This window comes from Branchiostoma belcheri, unplaced genomic scaffold, assembly GCF_001625305.1.
Source record: "Branchiostoma belcheri isolate BF01 breed outbred unplaced genomic scaffold, Haploidv18h27 scaffold69, whole genome shotgun sequence".
Taxonomy (NCBI): domain Eukaryota; kingdom Metazoa; phylum Chordata; class Leptocardii; order Amphioxiformes; family Branchiostomatidae; genus Branchiostoma; species Branchiostoma belcheri.
In genome coordinates, this window is record NW_017804342.1 from 386,810 (window position 1) to 412,700 (window position 25,891).

The window sequence follows — 25,891 nt, forward strand, 5'->3', positions numbered from 1 at the left end:
TTTACTGGGGAAGGTTTCCTCAGAAGCCACGGGAATGGTCCTCTTTTCAAGACTATTAGATCATCGCATCAGAGAACACGTCTGTTCCATCACACAGCTACAGCCGGACTGAGGTTTGGGACTGGAGTTTGCAAGAAAGAGTCTGGAAACTCCGCCCCCTAGTCAGTATCATGTTTCCTAGATCCCATCCTATTGGCCTATCTTAGAATAACAGTAACCTAAACTGCGGGTATCCATTACCTCAGAGTAATGTACACCGGGCTATCCAGTGTCCAGCGTGATTAATTATTGTCACCTGTCATCCCGCACACCATGGATGGAGAGCACAGGTTCAAGCAAAGGTCAACGACCCCTTGAACAGGGATCTGGCCCGCGAGGAGTGGGTTTATCACACAGAGAGAAGAAATTATCTGTATTTTGGGAACCCAGGATAGGTCAAAGAATCAAAAGTTAAGTTTCTGATAGAGTGAAGTGGAAAGTGTTCAAGCGGGAACTTCACCATATATTATAGTAAAGTAAGTAAGTACATGTATGTCATTATATCGCCAGGGAAGAACGGCTGATTTCTCCTATACGTGTCTTCGGTATGTAAGGGTGCGGTCAAGGTCAACGCCAAATACCTGGTAGCTTGAGTGACCTCGGTTCCAATGGATGACCCTTACAAGTTCGTAAGATAGCTGCCGATGTTGTAGAAAGTCCTACCCGGCCGACCACTCTACTCTCTACTCTAGATGTACGTACCCGGAACAATGACACAGGAGCCAGAGCTACATAGTGACGTGTATTCTCTCCTCTCCGATTCTAACTCTCTCTTTTGACTACTCGAGTACATGGGTTTTATATCCTCTATCCACCTACACACAGATTTCTTGGAACAAGGGCATCATACTTCCTGTATCAGCCATTCTAAATCACTTCATTAGGCATTAGTGGAAAAGCCCTGACCATTACCAAATAAGGCAATGTCCAGCCACTGAGACCCTGGTCCCCTACCGTCAGGAACCCATTAGTTCTTCCTGGGTCATTAACTAGATGTCTCTCAAAGATCTCTTACATTTCTCAGAACAGGGGAAAGTGATTCAGTACAAGAACAAGAAAGTGTTTTTCCAGCCTACGGTACAAGAAACGTATATAACCTAAGATACTTATTCTTATCAATATACTACAGGCTAGAGCACCCTATTACAGGTACATGCATGTACATGTAGCCCCAAGACATATAAAAAGGAGTGAATCCTATCTAGCGATTCTAATTTTTAAGCGCACAACATAAATTTGCCTGGGCCTACAAAAATGTAACTGATTTTGGACCCCTGGTGGCTTTCCTCGTACTGTAGCAGAAATTCTGGATTCTTTCTAAGGCCACAGCAAGTAAATTTTATGGATGACATCCACGAGCACATTAATTTTCGTCTGATTTTGGAAAAAAAACAAGAACTTTTGCTGCCTTCTGACAGTGGTCAACATGCCGAAAATGGGCAAAGATGTCTGTTGCCATGCCGGAAGGTGGATGGCAGATAACTAGGAAGAGAGGAGAGAAGAAAAGGCTCTGATTTATTGTATGTTTCTTACTTTGATCATGGAGGTAGAAAATGGCCTTTTTTTCTACCTCCATGCTTTGATGCAGTGATATGTGATGCTGACTGTGTATATGTGATGTTCCTACTGAATCAAAACCATTTGTACATTTCACATTGTAGGAACCTTTTTTTTTTTTGGCCGGCCTTGTTTTTTTTTTTTTCGCCCGCCCGCATTAGATTTGGAGTCTGCGGAGGATATCATCTATAAAATTTACTAGCTGTGGCCTAAATTATATGTGTACGTATATGAAAAGAACAATTGTATCAAGAACGGAACAGATTAAACACAAAATCGTCGCCTGTGTTTTTTTAAAAACATCATACTTGTTTAATTTGTTTATTTTTCTTTTTAGATTTCACCTAAAATGATGCTACAAATAATGTCTCAAGGACCTGTCCAACTGTTTACTTGTGGACAAATAATTCACTTACAAAAATGTTTCTGGAAAGGCATTCAATGATATTTCAGAGTTCAGGGTTTGAAATTCAGATGTTAGATTGAAAATTTATCCGAGAACCAATTAATTAAATTGGTGTGGCCTTATGTACACCTATGTGAAGCTGGTTTATATCATGGTTGAACAAACTCAACAAGATGTGAAAGTTTGTTTATTCAAAGAGCCACAGGCTGCCCCTTGTCAATCTATAGCCTGTAGGACATGTTGAAAGTTTACTTAGTCCCTGTAGTTGTCAGAGGTGACTGTATTCACAGATGTGGGAAAAACTCAAGACTTCAGATCAAGTCAGACCAGATATCCGTAAAGTTAGCCGCATGTGTAAGACACAAAAGGCAGTGCCTAAAAAGGTACATGTACACTATGGGTGAAATTCTGCCAACATCCACTTCAAGTTCCAAATTAGACTGGACAACATGCAACTTGAAAACATCTATGGATCTGGAGGTTTGTGTTAGTGATTCTCAATATTTATTTAATCTTTGATATTTCAAGATGACAGTCACTTTGAATGTACCATTATGTCTCTCTGTCATTCAGTCTCAAAAGACTATGCATGACTTATCTGTGCATAACAACAAGATACATTGTTTGTAGTACAGTTCCGAATTAATTATAATAACCTCTATATACAGAGTACAAAATGTGGAAAACAACTCTCTACAGAAATTCTAACATCGGTGAGATTTAGTTCAAATGAATTGAAATATCATCTCATCAGCAGTATTTCAAGTTTTCCAATCAAACTTTCCCGTTTGTTATTTATTGATCACCCTTCGGGCTATCAAGAGATCCTGGCAGAATGAAACTGAGGAGGGTTAATGGGCCTGAAATGGCCAGAATAATTCCTGTAAGATTATTACAACATCACTCACGGGTGTGACTGCAGATGTGGTGACAGTTTGATGCCCTCCAGTGTTGTCAGGATTGATGATTTCATCAGTCTCTGTAGTCCTTAGATCTCATCACTACCTGTGTTCATGTTATGGAAACAAAAGTCATACACCTACAGGAGGGCTTCCCAGTAATGCTTCAGTTAAGTAGAAAAAGTCTGAAAATTTACTGAAATTTTACTGTTAGTAGGTGATCAGTACTTAACAGTAAATTTTCAGTATGGTGGTTTGCCAAGGGACATGTAGGTTGTACATGTACATGTACCTGCACTGGTGCAGATAACATTAAAAATTACCTGTGCTTGACATTAGTTTGAAAGTCTTCAAACCAACTGATTAAATTGGTATGGCCTAATGTCATCTTGATATCCAGTTTTTTTTCAGATGTAGGGAGCCATTTTTGCAACATTAAGATAAGAACCTGCAGTCGTGGAGTGGATTCCCTTTCCTTATTCCATGCCATTCTTCCCTTTTACCTTGTATGTTATTATTCAAATCCCATTTCCATGCTCATTTGATTGGGATTTCATACCCACAACGTCGAAAGGATGCCTCTTATTCCCTTTGAAAAGCAGGCACTGTGACTACACATGCCTAATTCTCCCGTCCAATTTAAAAGGCATCAGCATTTCAATGTTGCCCTTCGAGGCCCACAGGCTGACCCAGCCAGGCGTCTGTCTCCTCAATCCTTCCCTACTTTTCATCTGTAGTGACAGCTCCGGAATTCTGAAGGTGTCCTTCATGCATGGCGATTTCCCTGGTGACAAATATGTAATGGTACAGTTAAAAACAGTGCTCTAGCCAGGCGGATTTTGTTTACATCATCTCAATTTTGTTTTATGTAAACTTTAAGACAGTCCATAGGCAGGACAATCCAGGGGGGTTGGGGCATGCTACCCCAGGAAAAGTTTGAAATCTTGACCCACAGAAACAGTTTTTCCTGCATTTTGAAGGGAAAATTTTGCATGCACTAAGCTTGAGTTTGATGACATCTCTTTATGCACATATTTTTCTTCATCAAAAATGACAGATTGGGCAAAATTTTCGTCTGTCATGAGCAAATTTCCCTCAAATGACTGAAAGACTGACACTGGCTTATAAAGAACACTGCAACAGTAAAACCTGTTCACATTTGGCTGCAGCTCCAGTTATGGAAGTCACAATGAGCTAACAGCTAAACTATGCTTGCAACATACACATCATTCCTTGTGCAGAGGTCTAGGTCTGTAACCACATAACTGTGTTGGTACATATGTCCACCGGCAACTGCTTACTGCTTTTGGTGTTATGTCACACTTTAAAGGGCTTCTAAGAGAACTGCTTATAGAATGTAGGGCATTGCCTCTTCTAGAAATGAGATACATTCATTTTCACATTGTGCATGCATTCCAATATTACGTAGCCTCTGGTAATAGTAGATATTAGACGCGGAATAATCCTAATGGAAATTATTATGAAGCTAATGCAGCATTGATTTTGACACTGGCCACTGAGGATTGATGGATTTGCAGTGTAATAAGCTTATTAATAATAAGCATTCACAGCTTTCTTTCAAGCAGTATCAGCATATCAGCAAAATAGGATGACGGTAAGACTTGTAATTACTGAAGTGTCAAACGCTAAGAATGAAAGTTATTTTTTTATGTAAGGGATTGCATCATTTTATCTTGCACTTTGCCCAGATTATTGTTGGTCTCAAAAGCTTTCTGCACGTCAAAATTATTAGCTTTTGAAAAGTTTTTGTGTAGAATTAAGTAGAGGAAGCAAGGGCTAAATCTCATGGTAATGTTGCACCTGAAATCTTGGCAGGATCCTTGGTTACCATGGTAACATGACCATTGCTGACCTCCACACACTAGCTTCTTTATGAACTCTATCCCCATTCTGTCAACTTGCGCTGGTAACATCTACATATAAATGATACATTAGCATCACGGGAGGGTCTTTTGGCTCAAGCAGAACCGCTGTGAGAATTGTGTATAAACTCAGTAATCCTCTACAGGTAAGACAAGTGTATACACAAGTACCAAAGGGACGCAACTCCAGGTGACAGTTTCCAACTTCTTCAGAACTTTCCCAGCCTAATAAGCTCCTTTGAGAGTTGGTGCTGAATCCTAATAACAAGCATCTGTCTTGCACTCAAAGTCACCTTGTGAATCGTTACAAAGTTTTCTTGCCTATTTCTGCACTTAGTAGATATATTTCTCAACTTTGCCACATCTGACAAGGGAAAATGATTTAAAATGTTACTTACCCAGGAAATTTTCTGTTTGATATATTATGGATAGTGCAGCCAATTGTATCCTAAGGGTTCGTAACAATAAAGATACATGTAGAGGACCATTTGTCATCATAAGTCATGCCTCCAGCCTGGAATGATGGATCATCAATTTCCAACCAATTGCTGATTCCATTTTTTTTCTTACCAGGTGTTCAAAAGTTTTCCACACAATGGCCCCCCAAAAAAAGAAGTTGAACCAGCAACTGTATTTAAATGCTAATCAGAATTGGGCTTTGCATTTTGATGTACAATTATTAAGGAATAAAGAAAATTCATGATGAGTTTGATGAGTACTCTTTAAAGCCAGTTTCCCTTTGTATGTGAAATGCATGGATCAACCAAAAATGTACAATGTAAAATGTCCTGATAGGGCCTAACACTACATGAAATTCAGTCCATCTTCAATCTCATATTCAACGTCCCCACACATCTCTCAGTAGAATCTGATTTCCTGCCATGATTTGTTTTCTTTGGGTGAGATCACAACCTTTCTCACAGGGCTAAAATCAATTCTAGCTTCACAGACCAGTAAAACATTGCAGGGGCGGGCCTGTCCAAATAGGAGATCTCTCTTATTTGTTCAGCACATGCCACCACGTCCATGGACTTGATACTGTAATTCACTTCTTTATGTTCACGATATCAAAATATCTTGGTCTGATGAGAAAAGTGGACATGTTCGAATTCATGGAACTATGATATATTCACAGTGGCATCAGCTGGTGCAGGAAAAAAAAAGTCCAGGAATTATTTGTTAACTGTACAGAAGTGACAGTGAAAACAGTGAAGATAAAAGTACTGTGAAAAAATCAGGAATTACAGTACTGAACCCTTACACGTACAGACGGCCCAATCGCCATGTCTTCCACCAGCGACATGAGACTTTTAACGGAGGAGGATGGTGCGTCAACGCAAGATCTGAAATTGAAGCAGGGAAGTGAGTTCTTTATCTTTAATATTTTCTGTTTTCCTTTTTAATATATTTCAGCAGCAGCAAGCTAACAACATGCCTGGAAGCACTACCATCTCAATGAGTGAGAGGAGTGGGTATAGTCGTTGGGCCGGGGATGTGGACAACATAGACATACAAATTGCACCAAAGGAGCCCGGATCACAAGGTGAGAAGATGGATGTGGCTAGATTTTTGGATTGACATTTGGTGTTGCCCGAGGCAGCAGCAATTAATGATAAATTCAGTTGTGGTAAAAAATAAGGGCCGTGAGGTTTTGTATTTGCTAACATTCAAATAAAGTCCAATGTTCCAAAGTACTCTAGCTAAACTAGTTTTAGCCCAAGATTATGGGTTTCACCCTGGTGCAGTGTGTTCTGCCGACGTGCTTAGTAAAATGGCAGAGGTTGTTATGAATGTAGATTGTAACACAAATCTTTCTGCCCTGCCTTTGCAATTGCCTTTCAAGACTTCTACACATTCAAACTTTTGACACTGCACGATTTATATGCCGGCTCAATACGGGGTTTCAGAAGTCTGGTGCCACTGTACTTACAAAGGGATGTTTAACCCCTGGTATAAGAAGGGAGCTTTGCAAGAAAAATTATTTTAATATGTAGCAAAGCCTGGAATACAAGATCAAGGCCACCCAAGGTCAACAACATGTCTTCCCTCCAACTGACATTAAATGATGAAGGACGACTTGTTTCTTTCATCAGTCTTACTGTATGAACATTTTTATCCCTGTTCTCTGGTCACAGGTTCTAACACTAACAGTCCTTCATCAATTCATGCAAAGTGGAAGGCAGCAATTCTTCAGTTCTGATGATGAGAAATAGTATTTCACTCAGAAAGGAGAATCTCTGAACCCGGAGATAAAAAGCTCGGGCAGCCATTAGAGAGAGGGTTCTGTTTTCCATTTGGAAGGTTTAGGGGACTTGTGGACCTGAAGCCACCGAAGGGCAGCTGACTTATTCATAGGGATTTTCTGCTACTTTGATACCCAGACCTTTGATACCCAGTCACAGTGGCAGTAATATGTCACAGCTAAGGCCCAGGAAAAAAAAGTTGTGCTTCCTGGTTCCCGACCGACCCAAGAAAAACTGGCAACCCTAGCATTTTTTGTTTGCGGACCCCTGCAAGGGACATAAGATTTTTCAGCTGATCAACCTTTGCTAGCTCCATGATCTGACACCTGAGTGATGAAATGTTGTACAATTGCTTTTCTAACATCGACATTGAAATTTTTACTTTGTTAAACTGTATTGTATAAGCAAGGAGCTCTTTGGCATAAGTTGGTTCACTACAGATCGCCAAAGTCTATAAAAAAAGGAAACAAGAATAAAGATAATCCCTACCTACCAGTCCAACCCAATTTTTTTGCAGGACTGAAACAGGAAACACAACATTTTTTCCCTAGGCCTAAGGTCTGGCACAGCCAAAATCAAGCTGCTGTTAGATTGCACACCTGTTCTGAGTTCACAGATCAGGGCAAAGGGATCCTTTCAAAAAGAGGTAGAGCTGTATAATACATCAACAAGCAAGGTTGACAAGGGCTTGGCTATTACGCCCAGTCACAAGGTCTATTGATGTATTCACCCTGTGTCAGCTTTTGGAATTTTTTTACTCATGTGAATTATGTCATTTGAATTTCAGACTGAGTTCAAACAACAGTAGAGTCACATAATTCACTACTAACACTGGTAACATATCTGTGTTGGACAGAAATTCAGTACCATGGTCATAACACATCTCTGTGTGTGAGATAGATAGTCAGTACTATTATAGTGATAACACATCTGCAATTCAGTACCACATCTATGTGTGGGATAGCAATTCAGTACCATGGTAAGAACACATTAATCTTAGTGCATGGGGCAGAAAATCAGTTTACCATACTTATAACACATCTGTATAACTTTAAAAAAATGTCAAGCTTTCCAAAGTGACATACATTTTGCGTAGTTGTTCTAGTAGCTGCCATGGACTACTATTTCATGAGAAAATTTTTAAATGAGTACAGATTTAGTTTTCACAAAATTAATATAGAAGCTTCTTGAAATAATGCTTAGAGTTAGAGTAGCAAAAATTCTGAAGTGAAATACATGTATTCTGTATTCAGTCAGCATCCGCACAGTTGGTATTCTGAAGATAAGAGTTCTCTTATCAACTTATATCACATTAAGAACATGCAGTCTTTAATCTCCTATCAAGTCCTTCAGATGGCATTTACCATGTCTTATGTCAAGACATGTTCTTAATGCTTATTGGAAATAGAAAGAATCCATTCTAAGCACTTTGGCTATGCTGTAATATTACATGTAGGTTTACAAAATATATTTGGCTCAATATACATGTATCTGACTTATATGAGTAATCAAAGCTTCTATTTCATGTTTTCTTGCACATCTCTGAGAATCTAGATAAAATCCATCTGGAATTCAGAAAAAGACTCCATGGCACAAAAACTTACATCTTAGTTTGTAGTATATATGTCATGATTTTTAAATGAGTGCAGATGTAGTTGTCACAAATGAAGATACTTCTTGAAATAATTCTTAAGGAGCAAAAATTCTGCTGAAGTCCCCAGTGAAATACATTGTATTCTGTATTCCGTCAGCATCTGCACAGTTGGTATTCTGAAGATATTATATATTCTTAGGGTTCTCTTATCAACTTATATCACATCACAGTCATGCACATCTCTGAGAAAATAGATTAAATCTATCTGGAATTCAGAAAAAGACTCCATAGCACAAAAACTTACATCGTAGTTTGTAGTATATTTGACATGATATCTGACATAACGTTACAGGAGTTACCTCAGAATACCTCTGTTGGAAGAAATAGATAATAAATCAAGAATTACTTCCTTAAGAGTATACAATGTCATGTATCAAGGGACATATTAAGCTTTTAAAATCATGACTGTCCTGAAGGAAGGATAAAATGTTGTCAGGTTGATTGATTTGTTATGGTAGTCCTTGACATGGGATCCATCTTCAAGAAAAAATTCAAATCCTCAATTCATCAATATCATCCATTACCTTTAGTAACGAGTCAATATAACCACCCTCTGATGTTAACATACCAGCTTTATGACATAGTAAGCTTTTAAAGTAGTTTTAAAAATGGACTATCAAACATGTACCATGTCCCAATAATTAAAGTGCTGCATGCTACCAGGCTCTTCAGGTGAGTGATCTTACATATAGGTTAATGAAACAAAATTAGTTTATCTTTTAATGAAATGTCTTGTAGGTTGTCAAACTTGCCAGATACTCAAGAAACTGGATAAACTTTCAGGTAGACTTGTCAGGTAGCGTCCACTACCTTTCGTCAATTGTAGTCAGCATCTGTATTCATCAAAAACTAGAGTGGATGCTGCCTGAAATGTCGGACCATTTCCAAAATCATATCCAGTGACTTGAGTATTCTAACTGGTTTTTGGCATTTCTTGCCTGGATGTCTAACCTTCACCGACTTGTCTTACAGGTTGGTTTTCAGGGAGAAAAGGTCTCGTTCTGAGGATCCTGGTGCTGGGTACGCTGTTCGTGTTCGGACTGATCCTCGGGTACGTGATACGGCGCAGCACCCATGGCGTCCCGGCTAAGGCAGTCGTCGGTCTCCAGCAGGACTACAGACAGGACATCAGTCAGCAGCTCATGCAGACAATGCAGGCAGAAAACATCGAAAATAACCTCAGGTAAAAAAGGAAGGGAATTCATCAGTCTCTTGTGGAATGTAACTATTACATAACTTCAATATGCTTAAGAGTGCTCTGAGTTTAAATGCATGAGAAAAGCATGAATCACCAAGAGGACATAGCCAATAGGTAGAAAGGCAAGGAATTCAGCAGTATTTTATTGAGGCTGTTACATAACTTTATACTATTTTGTAGGAAAAGTTTCTAGGAGAGCTAATCATGACAAAGAGGATATTTGTCATGTATTAAACAAATAGACCTACCATATAAACGTTCACCAAGTTTTTGTAGCAATACATCAACAAAAAGAAAAGCTATACTGTAGATAGTTGGGTTTTATTATATGTTCCGTTGTCTTTTCTGCAGATGGTTAACAAATCAGTCACATGTTGGTGGTTCAGACGAGAGTTACAGACTGGCGCAACAGATCCGACAAAAACTGCAAGACTTCGGCTTCGATGCCACCCAGCTGAAACGTTACAAAGTTCTGCTATCATACCCGGACAGGTGCGCATGGTTTTTGTTTGTCTTACAGCAGTGTTGAGAAGCATTGTTGTAAATAATATAGAGTACATTATAATATATTGTATATGCTATATATATAGGAAGCAGCTAAGTTTTATCTTTTCTGCACGTTTACTGCAAAGCAAGGCATACATGTATAAACTACAATGTACTTTAGGCTAAGAGTTACTGGTAGTGCTTAAATGTATTATATCGATGTCAGACATGTCAGATACCCTCCTGAGAGCTTACTACTACTACTGCTTCTCGCCACTATACACTGTACATGTATGTAGCTGACGTAGGTAGCGCTCTTGTGGCAAGATAACAATCCCAAAAGTGCCCCATGTTGCAATGAGAAGCAGTACTCCAGTCAGAAGCTCTGAGGAAGGTGTCTGATAGACATTGAAATGTAAGCAGGTGATCATGAGATACTACTGGATGTGTAAATCACCCATACTCTGTGAACTAAAGTTGTTATTTTCCCCCCACCTACAGGACCAAACCTAACACTGTGTCCTTTGTGGAGGGGGACAACACCTTGTTTCACACCACAGGACAACAGTACAGCGATCTCTCGCTGTTCCAGCCCTACAATGCTTACAGCCCTAATGGAACAGTGGAGGTAAAATACTAAGTGGTTTTGTCATGTTCTTTCATCTCTCATGGTACAAATGACAGCAGTCAACCTTGTCTCGAAATCCTTCTTTGTGCATCATAACCTGCACATTTGGTGGTAACATTGAAAGTTACCTGCACCAGACAAATTCTTCTTGCAACACTCAGGTAGACATTCATTATATAAAGTCACTACATGGAATGGGGTGTGTTTTCCCCAAACCATTTCGAATTGATATATAACATTATGTGCTTTGTCTACCAACCTTTTGACAGGGTAAAGTAGTATATGCAAACTATGGGAGAATGGAGGACTTCAAGAAGCTTGTCGATAAAGGCATCAACTGCACAGGGCGCATTGTCATCATGAGATATGGGAAGATCTATCGAGGGGATAAGGTAAGTTATTGCTATAATGATTATCTGTCTGATTGTGATGTGTGTGTATGTGTGTGTGTGTGTGGGTGTGTGTGTGTGTGTGTGTGTGTGTGTGTTTGTGTGTGTGTGTGTGTGTGTGTGTGTGTGTGTATGTGTGTGTGTGGTGGTGGTGGTGTGTGTGTGTGTGTGTGTTTGTGTATGTGTGTGTGTGTGTGTGTGTGTATGTGTTGCGTGTGTGACTGTATATGTGTTGCGTGTGTGACTGTGTATGACTGTGCGCATGTGAGTTTGCATGTGCATGTTTGCATAACATTTACATTCCATTATATGTTGTCCTTTATCTTTCATCATTTTCATTCACTGATGAATGATAAAGGATGCTGTCTGACAATCTTGTCTCCCTTGTGGAAGATGTCTTACAGGCAAGTGAGAAACATTACCGGTTGTGTAAGATGAAAATCCTCAGATTTCTTGTTTGTGCCGTACAGGTGGAGCATGCTGCGGCCGCCGGCGCCATCGGTGTGGTTCTGTACTCCGACCCGGCAGACTACGCCATCCATGGCAGTAACGACACCTACAACGTATCCTGGTGGTTACCTCGGGACGGCGTGCAGACAGGAGACATCCGGGCCGGCATGGGAGACCCACTGACCCCCATGTACCCTGCTATAGGTGGGCTAACAGCAGAATGAATGAATGTCAATCTTTATTGCATATTCCTGCCCAAATGGGCTAAATGCACATGTGACCAAATGTGGTCTAGAGGATGTAAGGACTATTGAACACTGAAACTCTACATTCTATTGCAAACTTCCAACTGTCTCTCTCTCTATATATTACAACAATACTATATACTACTTATTATTTATAGTACAATCATGCTCTTTCTACAAAACAAAATGTGCACAACCACTTGTTGACTAAAGTTTTGGGTTCAAATCCCTAGCAGGCCCCCACATTGTGCCTTTATACCTATTTCCTCACTTGACTCAGGTGAAAAGGAGTACCTACCATTGGTTAGGGATGTCCTCTTGGATAGGAAGACGTCATGTGGAGGTCCCATGTTTGAGGAGAGCCACACCTCAAGCATTTAAAATATCCCACCACATCAAACAAAAAGAGTAGGGCATTGTTGTCCAAGAGATACCCTTCATAATGTACATTTCTCAAGTCTCAGAAGGAGTACTTTTGAAAATTTGGCCATGTAGTTTAGTTACATGTACCTGTACATGTCATTTTCTGGATCCTGTTACCAGTCTCTCTTATGTATTGTCTTATAATGCAGATAATGTCACCAGGTTAAATGAGTCAGATGCCAACCTGCCAAAAATACCATCTCAACCAATCAGCTATAAGGATGCTGAACAATTCCTCAAGTAAGTTCCACATAAAACACAACCATTAACCTATATTGAAAATGCACCAGTTTATTGTGGGCTCACAGTTTACCTTTATGTATGAAAAAAGTTGCTCCAAACACTAATAGCTTCTTCTTGTTCCAGCATGTTGGATGGACAGGATGCACCAACAGACTGGATTGGGGGCATCACAAATGTACAGTACAAACTGGACCAGACAGAAAACAATGACAGGTAAGGATGAGTGATGTAGACTACACCGAAACAAACAAAAACCTTTGCTGATGCAAATGAAAAAGACAATCATGATTGTTAAAATTATAATGTGTTGGGATATATTGTTCCTGTGGCAAAGCGTAGAGTGTATCAAAAGCACCACTATGTGACAAAGAAAGGTACTGCAGCTCAGATGACAAAGCTGACTGTTCTCTCTGTCACAGTGAATCATTGTACGTTCATGTAAGTACCCCATGATATGTCCTCATAGATGTCATTCAGTTGACATTCAATATCCTTTTGGTAGGTCAATTCTCAGGCCTAAAGATATCTTCTGCAAAAGTGAAAAAAAAAGTCTTGACGTTTTTCTACTTCTGTGTTTTCAGGAAAATGAAACTGGAGGTGAACAACAAGCGTGTGACAAAGAGCATCTACAACGTCATTGGTACCATCAGAGGAGCAATAGAGCCAGGTGGGCTTAGGTCATCTGCAAAGACGGCATTACTACTCATGAAACACGTCGGTTTTCAAAACTTCTACTTTACAGCATCTGTACATAGTTTCTACAGGTTAGTACATCACTGAATAAAGAGACTCTTTTTACACAATCAAGTTTTTTGTTCAGCCAACGTTTCAGTGAATTTCTGTTACCTTCCTCAGGGCAATTCTGACTGGTTTACATGTATCTGTAGCAGCGACACCTACATGTGCTGTGCAATGTGAACCAGTGACAGATTTGCCCTCAGGAAGGTGACAAACGGTCACCAAAACGTTACATGAATAAAACACTAACTTGGTTGTGTAAAAAGAGTCTCTTTGTTCATTTTACAGAATCATGTATAATTCATGGTGCCATTTGCTGTTTGTTCCAGATCGATATGTGATTGTTGGCAACCACCGCGATGCCTGGACATACGGAGCGATTGACCCGTCTTCTGGCACGGCATGCTTTCTGGAGCTGGCTCGCGCCCTGGGACAGATGGTCCAATCAGGTCAGCAGATATTTCCTCTCATTACATATGCATCCCCATTAATGTACTCCTGATTTGGAGCTGACCACAGTCCTGACCAAGGGAGCTGAAACATTCGAGGGGAAAACTCCTTTAATGCAGCCCATTTGTGTGCTAAGCACAATCCAAAGTTTGCTTAGCACAGCTCCTTTGCTGGTGAACACAGCCCTTTTGCTGAGCACAGCACTTGTACCCTTGGTCCTTTGCAAAAGCAAGGAGGCTATGCTTAAAATAAAAGAGGACTTCTTCGTGTAGTTCAAAATGTATAATTTGAGTGACACTTTTTATTTATGCCAGGCTGGCGTCCCCGGAGGACAATCATCCTGGCCAGCTGGGGAGCTGAAGAGTTTGGCACCATCGGCTCCACGGAGTGGGTGGAGGTAGGGACAATCTTTATTGACGCGACAGAACTACAACTTTTGGAAGGTTATATACATGTACAACAGATTGTTTTTAATTTCAAGATCACGTCTAGCTTTCTATAATGATAGATCAACAAAATTCAGACTGATACAAAATATATGATTAAGACACCAGCTGCATAATAAAAATTCATTCATTGATTCAAGACATTGTGGTCATTTTAGACTTTTTATTTACCAATGCTTTTCTCTTTTCTTGTAGGAGAACATCAATGAGCTGACAGAGAAGGCAGTAGCCTACCTGAACATTGATGCAGCTGTCAACGGTACATCTCTGCACATACACACAGGAAATTGTTACTCAAGCAACTGGATAAATTTGAAATATTACCCTTTTGCTTGAGTAACAATTTCCTTGCGCATCTCATTAAAATCACCTACCATACTGATTTATTATTACTTTTTTGTATACAATGCATTAGCCTAGATTATGGATTGTAGGGTATGTGATTCGTTACTTTATTGTGTTATGTATGTATGTATTTCACAATGTGGGGCCCGACATCAGCTCAGCTGCCAGGGCTTCCACTGTATTGCACTGTATTGTTTGCAATTTAAATAAATAAATAAATAAATAAAATAAATAAAATCACCTCGATGTCTAACCTTCATTGACGTATCTCTGTGCATACAATAATACTACATGTAGTATATGATGCTGGGATGATGAATACATTATACATGTACTGTATTGGCAACTTCTTCCAGCAATACAGAGTTGTATGTTACTTACCTGACATTTGGCAGAGTAACTGGCTGTTTTTTTGATAGTTTATAATAGCCACTACATGCCCTTTATAATTGCTGTGTCCTTTCTTTTAAGGTACATGGTATGAGAGCCACTTTAATTATCCCCTCCCGAAGAATTTGTTTTTCAATGTAAGTCTGGTGAATACAGTCATACATGTCTAATTATAATTTTTTAAATACATTCAATTGATAATTTGTTATGTTATGTTTTACAGGTAACCAGACCCTGTGGGCAGGTGCAAGCCCACATCTGTCCCAGGTCATACAAGAGGCAGCTAAACAGGTCAGGACAGGAAATGTGTTTACAGGGTCACGTCAACAAACCATACTGCGCTTGCACAAAACCTGTAGTCTACTGGTATTGTGCACAGCACTTTGGCAGAACATCTTGTTTAAAGTTGCAAAGTATTACGTGTATTTAAGGATGACATCCCGTCTATAATTTTTTAAATGTTGTGTCGGAAAAGATGTCATCTGCAGTGGGCAAAATTCTGATGCAGTGTCAACCAAACAGCCAACAAAAACCGTGAGGTACGCGGGTTTCTGTGTTTCCTCTGTTGTATAATTACTGGTGAAGAATCTCCACGGTTGAATAGAATAAAAAGTGTTTGTTGCGGTGTCGTGTCCAGGTGCCGTGCCCCCACCATGAGGAGATGAGTGTGTACCAACAGTGGGCCAAAAGTCTGCCGGTAGAGCCAAGAAAATCAGACTCACCTCCCAAGTAGGTTTCAAGTAGGATTCTTGAATGTCACATAACACTTTAAACATTTCATTTTATATCATCTTTAGAGCATATATTTGTGAAGATTATAGAAATGCATGACTTGTCCTACTATAATCTTTACAACAGGAAGAGGATGAAAATAGTACAATTTGGTTCATCAAAAATCACAGCCATCTTTAGATCTAGACTACAGTCCGTTTTACACATCTTTAATTAGGCAGTTGGGCCATTACATTTAGTAATAGTTTAATAGCTAGAATATTGTTTTAGCATGCTTATTATTTCCTCTCAAGACTTCATTGATACTATAGTAGATGGAAAAGAACTAGAAAGACGGGCTTTGAACATAATGCAGCACTAAACAGCTGTTTGGGTTGAAAAACAGGTCCCTCCCATGACCTTACACGACCCTGCCCTAACTGTCTGCTGTCTCATTCAGACTAGATAAACTGGCCGGCACAGGCAGTGACTTTGCAGCCTTTGTGCTGTTTGCTGGGATATCTTCCATAGACCTACAGTACACATACGACCAAGTAAGTTAGAATCTTACTGCTTGAAGAGAACGGGCAACAAAATTTGGTTTTGGAACCTGCCATACTTTGTTGCCCATCTCCTTAAGGAATGAAGTAAGTTGTTAAAGTCCATGTTTCATCTAGCAGCTAAGCTCAGTTACATGTAAGTGACAATCCCTAGCTTTCTGCAAGTCTGGAAAAGGACATGGAGCATACCACAGTTTAAGCAAACATTCTATTTTACTGTCTGAAACATGGACTTTGATACCTTACCATAAATGTTACTGCTATGTTCTGTATCCCTTTGCTTATGTTATTGTTGTTGCTGCTGTATCGTAGAGTGCTATCCTTACATAATGGGGTGAAGAGAAGCGACTGGGATGCTTTTCTCTTGTTGGCCGGAATTTCGTCCCTTGATGTGTCCTACACAAAAGACCCTGTAAGTCCCATGTTACTTGTTGCATCTGGACAATCTCTCGCAAAATCTACTGGTGATAAAATCCTGGGATGGGATGTAAAGGAAAAGGTGTTTAAATGTCCAGATGAGATATGGTACATGTAAGCATGGTGGTGTGGTGTCTTTAGCCCTATATTAGATGTTGTAACTGTGTCTATCATCAAGTTGATGTTCAAGTTTTTATTAAGCAAGGATGAAGTTGATGTTCAAGTTATTATTAGGCATTGAAAGTTGCAGGCCTGAGGTACACAAATTGCATCCTCATTACAAAATATGCAACATTCAGAATACTTGTTGTTGAGCAAAACTGTCATGGGCAGTTTTTACCACTTACGATTTTCTGACATTTATCAGAATTTTTGTTGCAAAGAAACTTCCCTGTAGGATTTTTCATGGTAACACTTAATGGTAATTACAGTGTGAGAAAAGAATTTAAACTGGTAAAAGCCACTTTGTAAACATTTCAATATATGTTAGTTCTCCTCTTGCAAAAATAGTAAGTAAGTTTTCACTTCTTATTTCAGAACTTGAAGGTACCATTTTACCCTGTCTACCACACGCAATACGAGACGTTTGACTACATGAAGAGGTTTATCGACCCTGACTTCTCGGTGCACCTGGGAACAGTGCGAGTCCTGGGGGAGACTGCCCTGCGTCTAGCTGACTCCTTCATACTACCCATGAACTGTAGTCTGTATGCAGACGCTCTGAGCACATACGTGTCAGACTTGGAAAAACGTTACGGCCAGAAAAAGCTAAATGACAACTTATTCCTTGGTAAGATTGATCCACATTTTCTATTTCCTATAAGCAAAATCCCTTCAAAAAAACTTCTGATTGGATATCAACCGAATCAATTTTTGCATGATTATAAATGGGAAGTTTTTGTGAAATATGTAGGGTAAGAAAAGCTCTCAGTCCTTTAGACAAGTGAAGTACTCCTCTGTTTCTCAATTATAGGTTTGGACAACTTTTGTCTTGCGTTTTTGTAGACTTGATTATATCATTAGGCACACAGCTTACTGTAATGTTTTCCCATTGCAGGTTATCTTAAGTATGCTGTGTCCCAGTTTTCTCAAGCTTCTAAAACCATGCAGGAGGTCATAGCTACTGCAGACAGATCCAAGTCAGTATATTAAACACATTCTTTCCATAGTATACATGTATTCATGGTCAGTCTCACCCAACCATTGCTAACTTGTGAGATAGCCCTACATCAAAAGAAAGAGAAAGTTTTGAATGCCCCAAACATGGGCTGATAGCTTTGCTACTTGAAGTCATATTCAAAGGAAAACCTCTACCAGCCAGGCCATTATATAGTATAGATCGTAGAATTCAGTCAGTCCAAGAGGGGGGCAACAGTCCCTGACCAATTATTCTCCCCATTTGGCTAAACTTGACTGTTTTTGAACCTGTGGTGTTAGTCTGGTGGAGACTAGGATGACAGCAAGAAGGGACAATACGATACTTACCAGTTTCAACCTTTTCAGAATCAATACTTGTATGGGTGTCTGGTCATTCCTTGTCCTTTTACGAGGTTATGGTAGCATCCTCTCCCCTGTGCCTGCAGCCCCCTGTTGATCAGGAGCCACAACGACAAACTGATGCAGATGGAGAGACACATGCTGAACCCATCGGGACTCCCAGGCAGGCCCCAGTACAGGTAAGGACCTAGTAAGGAGATTAGGGATGGGTAGACCGAAGACTGTGCAAGGATATAGTCCCATCCTACACTACATGATAGCCTTTTGGGATCTGAATCATTCTGTACCTGTATCCATATAGCCGGTATAACTGCCCCTCTGTGTAACACACCAGCTTTGTAGGCGTGCAGCACAGCAGCAGCTGACTACATTACACCTAACGACCTGTAACACCTAGCCTTTCCACATGTAACCTTATACATTCAGTCAATGCTATCTAGTGATGATGCCCCTACTGTAGTTGATGGCAGCAAGTTCAACTACAGATTCCGTTAGTCACTGACAAAAAAGTAGTGAATGCTACTTGAAATGTCTGACGGTTTTCAAAATCCGTCCGATCTGTCCAATTTCCTTATCTATCTCATTACCTGGATGTCTAACCTTCATCAACGTATCTGTGTGTTGCACTCCAGACATCTGGTGTTTGCCCCAAGCCAACACGACTCTTACACAGGTGCCACCTTCCCTGGCGTGGTGGATGCCATCGAGGATGGAGACTGGGTTGCCGCCCATCAGCAGCTGTCAATCATCACAGTCACCATCGAATCAGCAGCCAAGAACATGGACGATGGAGCCATCAAAGGGCCGTGACCAATCACAGGGGAGAACAAGGTTTAAATTGTCCAATCAGATGTAACAACAGAAGTGGTGGAAAGAATTATGCAGAGTAATGCAGAGTAATGGTTATTCCATTTTCTTTGGGGAGGGTCAGACTGAATTTCTGTCTCCCTTTCTTGTATAATACAGGTTGTATATACATCTCTTGTGTTACCTTTTCTTCCATTTCATTGGTTTCTTTTCTCCTGCTTACCTGTGTCCCTTTTCTTCAAATTCCAAAGTTGTTCCTCTACATATTTTGGTTACTTCTTCGCTTTTGGATGGAATAGTCACAACTTATCAGTCAAGAAACAAAGGGTTTTTGCATTTCCAATAATGAAGAATTGTATCAATAAAAAGATGTGCCAACTCTCGTTTGATGTGCAGAAGGCTGCTGGCTTCTCTGATTGGCCAAAGTGCCAACCAATGGGATGTTAGGGGTAACAGTATGACCCTTTATTGACCAATCCCAGGAGACTATAGGCCAATGGTATGTGTCAAAATTATTTTGTACTAATCACTAAGTGATGTCATAGTGATGATGCAAACTTTTATCTGAATACAAACCAGTTTGATTACTAGTAATTACTTGTTTTCTTAACAAAGGTGAGATTATAGATTTAGAAAAAAAGATTATTGTTGCGCCAAATACTTTTGTAAAAATAAGGGTGTTCAGATTTCAATAAACAACTGTGATAGTAAAAGTTTGAGGTGTTTAACAAAGCTCTAAAAGAGTTTTCAAGGTGGCCTCTGCATCTTCTGCTCTGAAGAATATACTGACCCTAAATCCTTATGTTGTGAAGATTGACACACAGATAACAAGAGTTAATAATTGATTTACAGAACTTGATATAACAGTTAAAATTGATTACAGCACTTTTTGTAAGACAAAGTGTGAAACGTGGACTGGTTTGATAAGGACAAGCACACAACTTTGAGCTGTTTTATTATTTTAAGGAGCAACACTCTTTGCTCTAATGAGATTAATAACAAAAGCATTCTTTAGAATTTCTTTATTTGAAAGACGATGTCTGCATTGTGAAGAGGTTTATCATAAGTACCAGTATATTTGATGTTGGTGTATTGATACTCCCTTGTGGAGTGATAAGTTGTTTGAACAACATGTGATTTCTTTAACCATTGCCTACATGGCAAATGCAATTGTGTACAAAGAAGGTTGACATTGGAAAAACAAAATAGGAGCACAAAGCAAATGTGAGGCGCAGGTGTATAAAGAGTACATACAGGTGGGGTGTCTTGTCACACGGTTATCTTCTTCACCATTATATTTGTACTACCATTATATGTGTGTACTTAAGACAGTGCACTTTTACAACTATTTTGAAGGTGGCCATTTGTGTGAGTGCAAACAGAATGGCATGAGATTAAGACTGAAGAAAATGCAGCAGACTTCTCAGTTTTAGTGGTAAATGAAAGGGAACATGACAGGAGAAAGATGTTCATATCTGCAGACAGTCTGTTCTCAAATATTTTTCCTCTTCTGTTTAGCAGTATTGTGTTACCAGGCAGCTGTCAGTTGTGACTTTCACTATATGTTGTGTTATTCAGATGAATGTCCTAAAGGCATCCGATGCAATTTCAAGATGGGAAAACAAAAAAAATATTCTGGATGAGGAAATCTGTCTGATATTGACACTTACTGCCATTTCTTAGCACTTTTTAGTCATCATGTCATACTTGAAGCATTTTAGCCCAAAAATAAGCTGCTACGTGATGTGTCACTTTATTTGTTGGGTACCGCTCATCAACAGCTAAAACCAGCCTAAGATACAAAATTTAATTAAACAAGCAACTGTTTTCCGTCAGTGAAATCACATTTTCCCTCACGGATGTCAGTATGCTATGAGATAGTGTTGATCCTCTTAATTTACGACAAGTAAATTGACTTTGAAAATCCTGTTTTGCCACTCTGAAATTGCATAGGATGCCTTTAACAGTGTAACTATTGTTGTGTTAGAATGACAGTGATGTATATTTCAAAGGACCCTCCATGTTGGATTTCTTGTAGAGCACAAAAACTGATGAACCATTCAATGATGGCTATTATCCTGTAGTTGACAACTAGCCCTTAAGACTTGGAAAACATGGTAGAGAGTGCAGAGCAGAAACTATACAGGTTTATTGTCTTGTACAATGAGGTAGACCACGGATCTGTATTTGTATATTTTTGATATGTGTGCATCCATTTTGCCTGGTCATATGTTACTGTGCTGGTACCATTCGTAGATTGTGTGAGTCACACAGGTTTTACCACACATTTGACTGGTTTTGTGCCAAATAACAAGAAAAATGTTGTATGCAGTCGTTATTATCAAATGTCTATTTGAGAAAAGGCTTATATTTTAGCCACAGATGTAGAACAGATGTACCATGCAAAATTCTGCTCTACTCAAGGCTGAAAAAAACTATTTTTTTGTGAGACGAGTGCTGACATTTGTGTGGGCTCGATGCAATCTGTATTTTGGCTGGAAATGAATCAGCATAACACGAGGTTTCTAACATGGTGTAACAATTTATCAGTTGTCGTGAGGTTGTTGTTTTTATTGAGCTCCGAAATTTTGTGACAGTGACGATGTGTACAGTTGATTGGTGATAGTGAGAAAAATTAAAGGTTTGTTTTCACAATTCAATTTGTACTACTTTTTAGGGGTAAACTAGTTACATACAACCACTAAAACCTAAAAAGGCAACAAGGCTATGCTTAAAATGCTGCATATAGTTTGCTTAAACTGACTTAACTGTCATGTCAAAGCGTTTCTTAAAGGGGAGGTAGTTATATCTTAGATAATTTGTCAGACGAATGCTATTGAAGGTTTATGTTGCAGTTCCTTTTCTTTCCGCAAGGTAGCGTTCCTGAAGCGCAGATTGAGAAAGTGGCAGAAAAGGACACCATTAACCTAGAACGGCAAATGAGGTCTTGAACGGACGGATACGGCAGTGAACTATGAAAAGAAAATATAGGATAGAAAAGATAGAATATGTCAAATGGCCTAACACTTGTCGTCCTAGAATAAAGAGTGGAAAATGGCCCGACAAAGCTATCGGAAGCGTTTAGCATGGGAAGGCCACCAATTACACTGGAAGGCTGAGGTTTTCAGTACCAAGGACAGGACAGGTCAAATCATTATGGATAGGAAACCCACGTTGTTTAAAGTTAAAGTGCCCCACGCACAAGCTATTGGAAACGTTTAGTGTGGGAGGTAGCCGGTTGGAAGGCTAGGTTTAATAACAACACATTTCAGCACCAAGGACAGGTACGTGATTCTCACAGTTAGTAGTTGGTCGATGGAAAACGCCCCGGAAACGCTCCTTGCAATTTTCTGCTTAGGCCATGTTGATTTAATTATATGGATGACATCCGCGCGCATGAATTTTCGTCCGTTTCAAAAAGAAAAGAAGTTTTCGACCACACTGTAAATCGTACAATGTAGCTGCAAGATGGGCAAATATATGCTGTAAATTGAAAAAAAATGGAAAACGATACTTATGATGTAGAATGCCAAATTCAGTCTTCCAAAGGACAAGAAGAAAATGTGAAGGAATTAAACTTAGCGTCTATTATTCACCATGCCAATGAAATATTACTCTGTGTGTTTAGTCATTTGTTCAACCTTCATGACCACCTTTGTGAGGCTAAATAATCGGAATTACACTTAATACGGAAATACTTCCGCACTTCTAGCAGTCTTATTCTAACAATACGTACCCACGAGTAACCCCTAACGGGAGTCAAGAAGGCTTTAATCGGTTCTACAAAGATGACGGTAAAAATTGAACGCTTCTGAGGCTAAATGTGATCGGAAGTCACACTTAATACGGAAATACTTCCGCACTTCTAGCAGTCTTATTCTAACAATACGTACCCACGAGTAACCCCTAACAGGAGTCAAGAAGGCTTTAATCGGTTCTACAAAGATGACGGTAAAAATTGAACGCTTCTGAGGCTAAATGTGATCGGAAGTCACACTTAATACGGAAATACTTCCGCACTTCTAGCAGTCTTATTCTAACAATACGTACCCACGAGTAACCCCTAATAGAAGTCAAGAAGGCTTTAATCGGTTATATAAGGATGACGCCGAGTGTTCGGTTATAGGCTGCGGGTGTCCGGGCACATGACACGCGCGCGGAACGCGGCGGCTTTTCTATATCCAGTGTTTCCCGCGTGGTGGAAAATTTAGTATCCGCCCACGCCGAGGTGTTACCCCGGGAAGGCGGGCAACCACACCCCGCCGGCTGGCGGCCATGACGTCACGCCTTGCGTCATGCCAGGTATTTATAAATACCAGCATGGTGCCACAGGGATAAGGGACGAACCGTTTGTACATGCTTAAGGGGCTGTACTACGGACACGCGCACACAAATACTAGTACCACGTACATGCATGGCGTCGCACATCCCATTCTTGGTAAGAAGTGAAGTCATAGAAATGTTTCATTGGGATCTGAGTCTCTTTTGGGGTCAATATATCTTAGTCAGTGTTTTACACATGAATTTCGAAACAAACTGCAAACCCAATGTAATCCAGCTGCCACTTTTGGTGGTATCAAGGTTTTGTTAGTTAGTTGTTGGATATTTCTCGTCCTCTTTGTATTCTACACAAAGAATGGAAATATATTACATAAACGGGGTAAAATTGGTTCCACTATACCCATCAACTTGTTTCGAGATCATGCACACACCCCTTACAAGCATTAGCGAACTGTCCCTGTGGCGAGACCTTTAATTGTAAAGTGCGTCATTCTGACGTCAGCGCCTTCACAGGCACAAAGTGGTGCAGGGAGATAAGCCAGGTACATGTGTTCTAAAACCCATTACAAGTAATTTCATATATAAATCGCACTTGTTCCAGCAAAAATCAATATCCCTACCCATGAAAAAGCTAATACCTGTGATTTCGGTGATTGTTATCACAGACTCTCTACAGCACAGTGACTTCTGGGCCGCCCTTCAACATGATTGTTGATCTGGCTTCAATTTAATCATTTGTGAATAAAAGGGAAAAATGGACGCATTGACGCACGAGCGTAACTGTACCTTAAAGCGTGATTTCCGTTCGTTCTTTGTCGGGGCTGATTGAATTATTGCCGCTTCGGAACAGCGGGAGATCACCTGGACTCATCCACCGCACCAGACGGTAGGAGGAACGGGTGGCAGCAACTTTATATATATATATTTGCGGTCCTATGGTCCCGGATGCAACGGGGGATATTGTATTTTTACAGATTTGTGGTTGGTGGTTGGAGAGGGCCGGTAGGAGGGGTATGGGGTAAGGAATAGGGGGTAGGGGATAGATGATAGGGGATAGGAGGGAGGGAGGAAAGAATGGAGGAAGGATAAAGTATGGGCTGAATAATTAAGATCGTTGTAACACACAGCAGTACAATTAATTGAGTGAGTGAGTGAGTGAGTGAGTGAGGGAGGGAGGCAAAGGAAGGATGTAAGTATGGGCATAAATAATCAAGATCGCTGTAACACACAGCAGTACAATTGACGTAGTCTTCCACAGAAGATAAATAACATCATAAAGATCAATATTTTTGTACCAACCTTGTGCTACAGATAATTGTCCGACCTGCTCTCTAGTGTGGTGGTACTGAGTGTAATGGATAGTCGACCGACGTTTTTGACATCAGAATATCCTTCTGAATACCCTGGCTTTTGTAGTGTTCAAGCTTTAACAAAGAAAAACTTCCAAATACCGTTTCTGTAACGTAGGCGTCCAACTCCAAGGTGAGGCGTTGTTTTCTCGATATGAAGGGCGGCACTTGGTCAGAGATCACACAACTAGTGTGCCGGTCTTCACAGCGTTTGTACGACAGAAGAACATACTGCTAGCTCGCAGATGACGTCCTGTATGATTCTACTGTTCACGGCGCGAGGGTTTGGTCTTAACCTGGCAGAGTCGCCTGCAAACTTTCCATACCATTTACATAACAATGGGCAGCATTCCTTCTGATTTTCAGGATTGTGACCAAAGTTAAATATGTGTATTTAGAAATGATATTTCCATAAGGCATATGGTGGATTTCTTTGTTCTATTTGCCTGTCTTCCGGTTAGCAACATTTGAAGGAATTGAAGGAATTATGCAAGTGACATTTTCAAAGTACTTTATGAAGTATTGACCTTTCATGGAAAGCTACATTCGATGCGTATCGCCGAATTCACTCTTACGTCATGTCAGGGGGAGGGCATTAAGTGATAAACATCCGGGGATCTCAGCTGGCATCAAATTTCACGTCCTCCCACGTTGTGTCCCTGCGTAACCTTCACGATTCAAGGTCAAAGCTCTGAGAACGCATTACTTCAGGAATTCTGCTAGAAGTTCAGCGTCTTGCACGTAGGTGCTTACAGAGTTTCTGTAGTGTTTGTATTCTGAGGTCTGGCACACATGCCTGCATTGTGTACCTCCTATCCTGACTTGTTCCTGCACCTATGTTTGACACACAAAAAAGAACAACCGAACACGTTTTGACAGCAAAAGCATACTTTACTAATGCCATTGAGGTGCAAATACAAATGTTGTTAGACAATTATTGGAATGCAGCATTACGTTACAGGCATATGCAACAAGATCACAAGTAAATACCTTACAATATACTTCAAGAAATATTGGTGACGTCGCTTGCAGTACACAGATATTGGTCTTGCGCATGCGCCAACAATACAAGGTATAGCAAACGACATTTTGGCAGTTACCATGGCAACATCCAATCGAGTCCATGCACACAGATGACGTAGCACGAGGTTTGTATT

The 25,891-nt window shown here is 40.1% G+C and overlaps 1 protein-coding gene across 7 annotated transcripts in view; it reads left to right on the forward strand.

Moving 5' to 3' along the window:
* LOC109484217 (N-acetylated-alpha-linked acidic dipeptidase 2-like) overlaps positions 1-21,759 on the forward strand; it is a 38,213-nt gene extending 16,454 nt beyond the window's left edge. For 5 of the 7 annotated variants that reach the window (XM_019787466.1, XM_019787467.1, XM_019787472.1 and 2 more), the window contains exons 3-20: positions 9,654-9,864; positions 10,231-10,371; positions 10,867-10,993; positions 11,263-11,385; positions 11,853-12,036; positions 12,650-12,740; positions 12,867-12,956; positions 13,325-13,410; positions 13,811-13,930; positions 14,246-14,328; positions 14,573-14,636; positions 15,336-15,403; positions 15,750-15,841; positions 16,696-16,795; positions 17,338-17,590; positions 17,858-17,939; positions 18,384-18,476; positions 18,930-21,759. In XM_019787466.1, coding sequence (XP_019643025.1) covers positions 9,654-9,864; positions 10,231-10,371; positions 10,867-10,993; positions 11,263-11,385; positions 11,853-12,036; positions 12,650-12,740; positions 12,867-12,956; positions 13,325-13,410; positions 13,811-13,930; positions 14,246-14,328; positions 14,573-14,636; positions 15,336-15,403; positions 15,750-15,841; positions 16,696-16,795; positions 17,338-17,590; positions 17,858-17,939; positions 18,384-18,476; positions 18,930-19,107 — 2,186 coding nt within the window. In that variant the 3' untranslated portion in view covers positions 19,108-21,759. Of the gene's footprint in view, positions 1-6,171; positions 6,328-9,653; positions 9,865-10,230; positions 10,372-10,866; positions 10,994-11,262; positions 11,386-11,852; positions 12,037-12,649; positions 12,741-12,866; positions 12,957-13,324; positions 13,411-13,810; positions 13,931-14,245; positions 14,329-14,572; positions 14,637-15,335; positions 15,404-15,749; positions 15,842-16,283; positions 16,378-16,695; positions 16,796-17,337; positions 17,591-17,857; positions 17,940-18,383; positions 18,477-18,929 lie in introns of those variants that run through there. The other 2 variants (XM_019787469.1, XM_019787468.1) reach the window with 2 other exon arrangements.
* Positions 21,760-25,891: the final 4,132 nt, after the last annotated feature.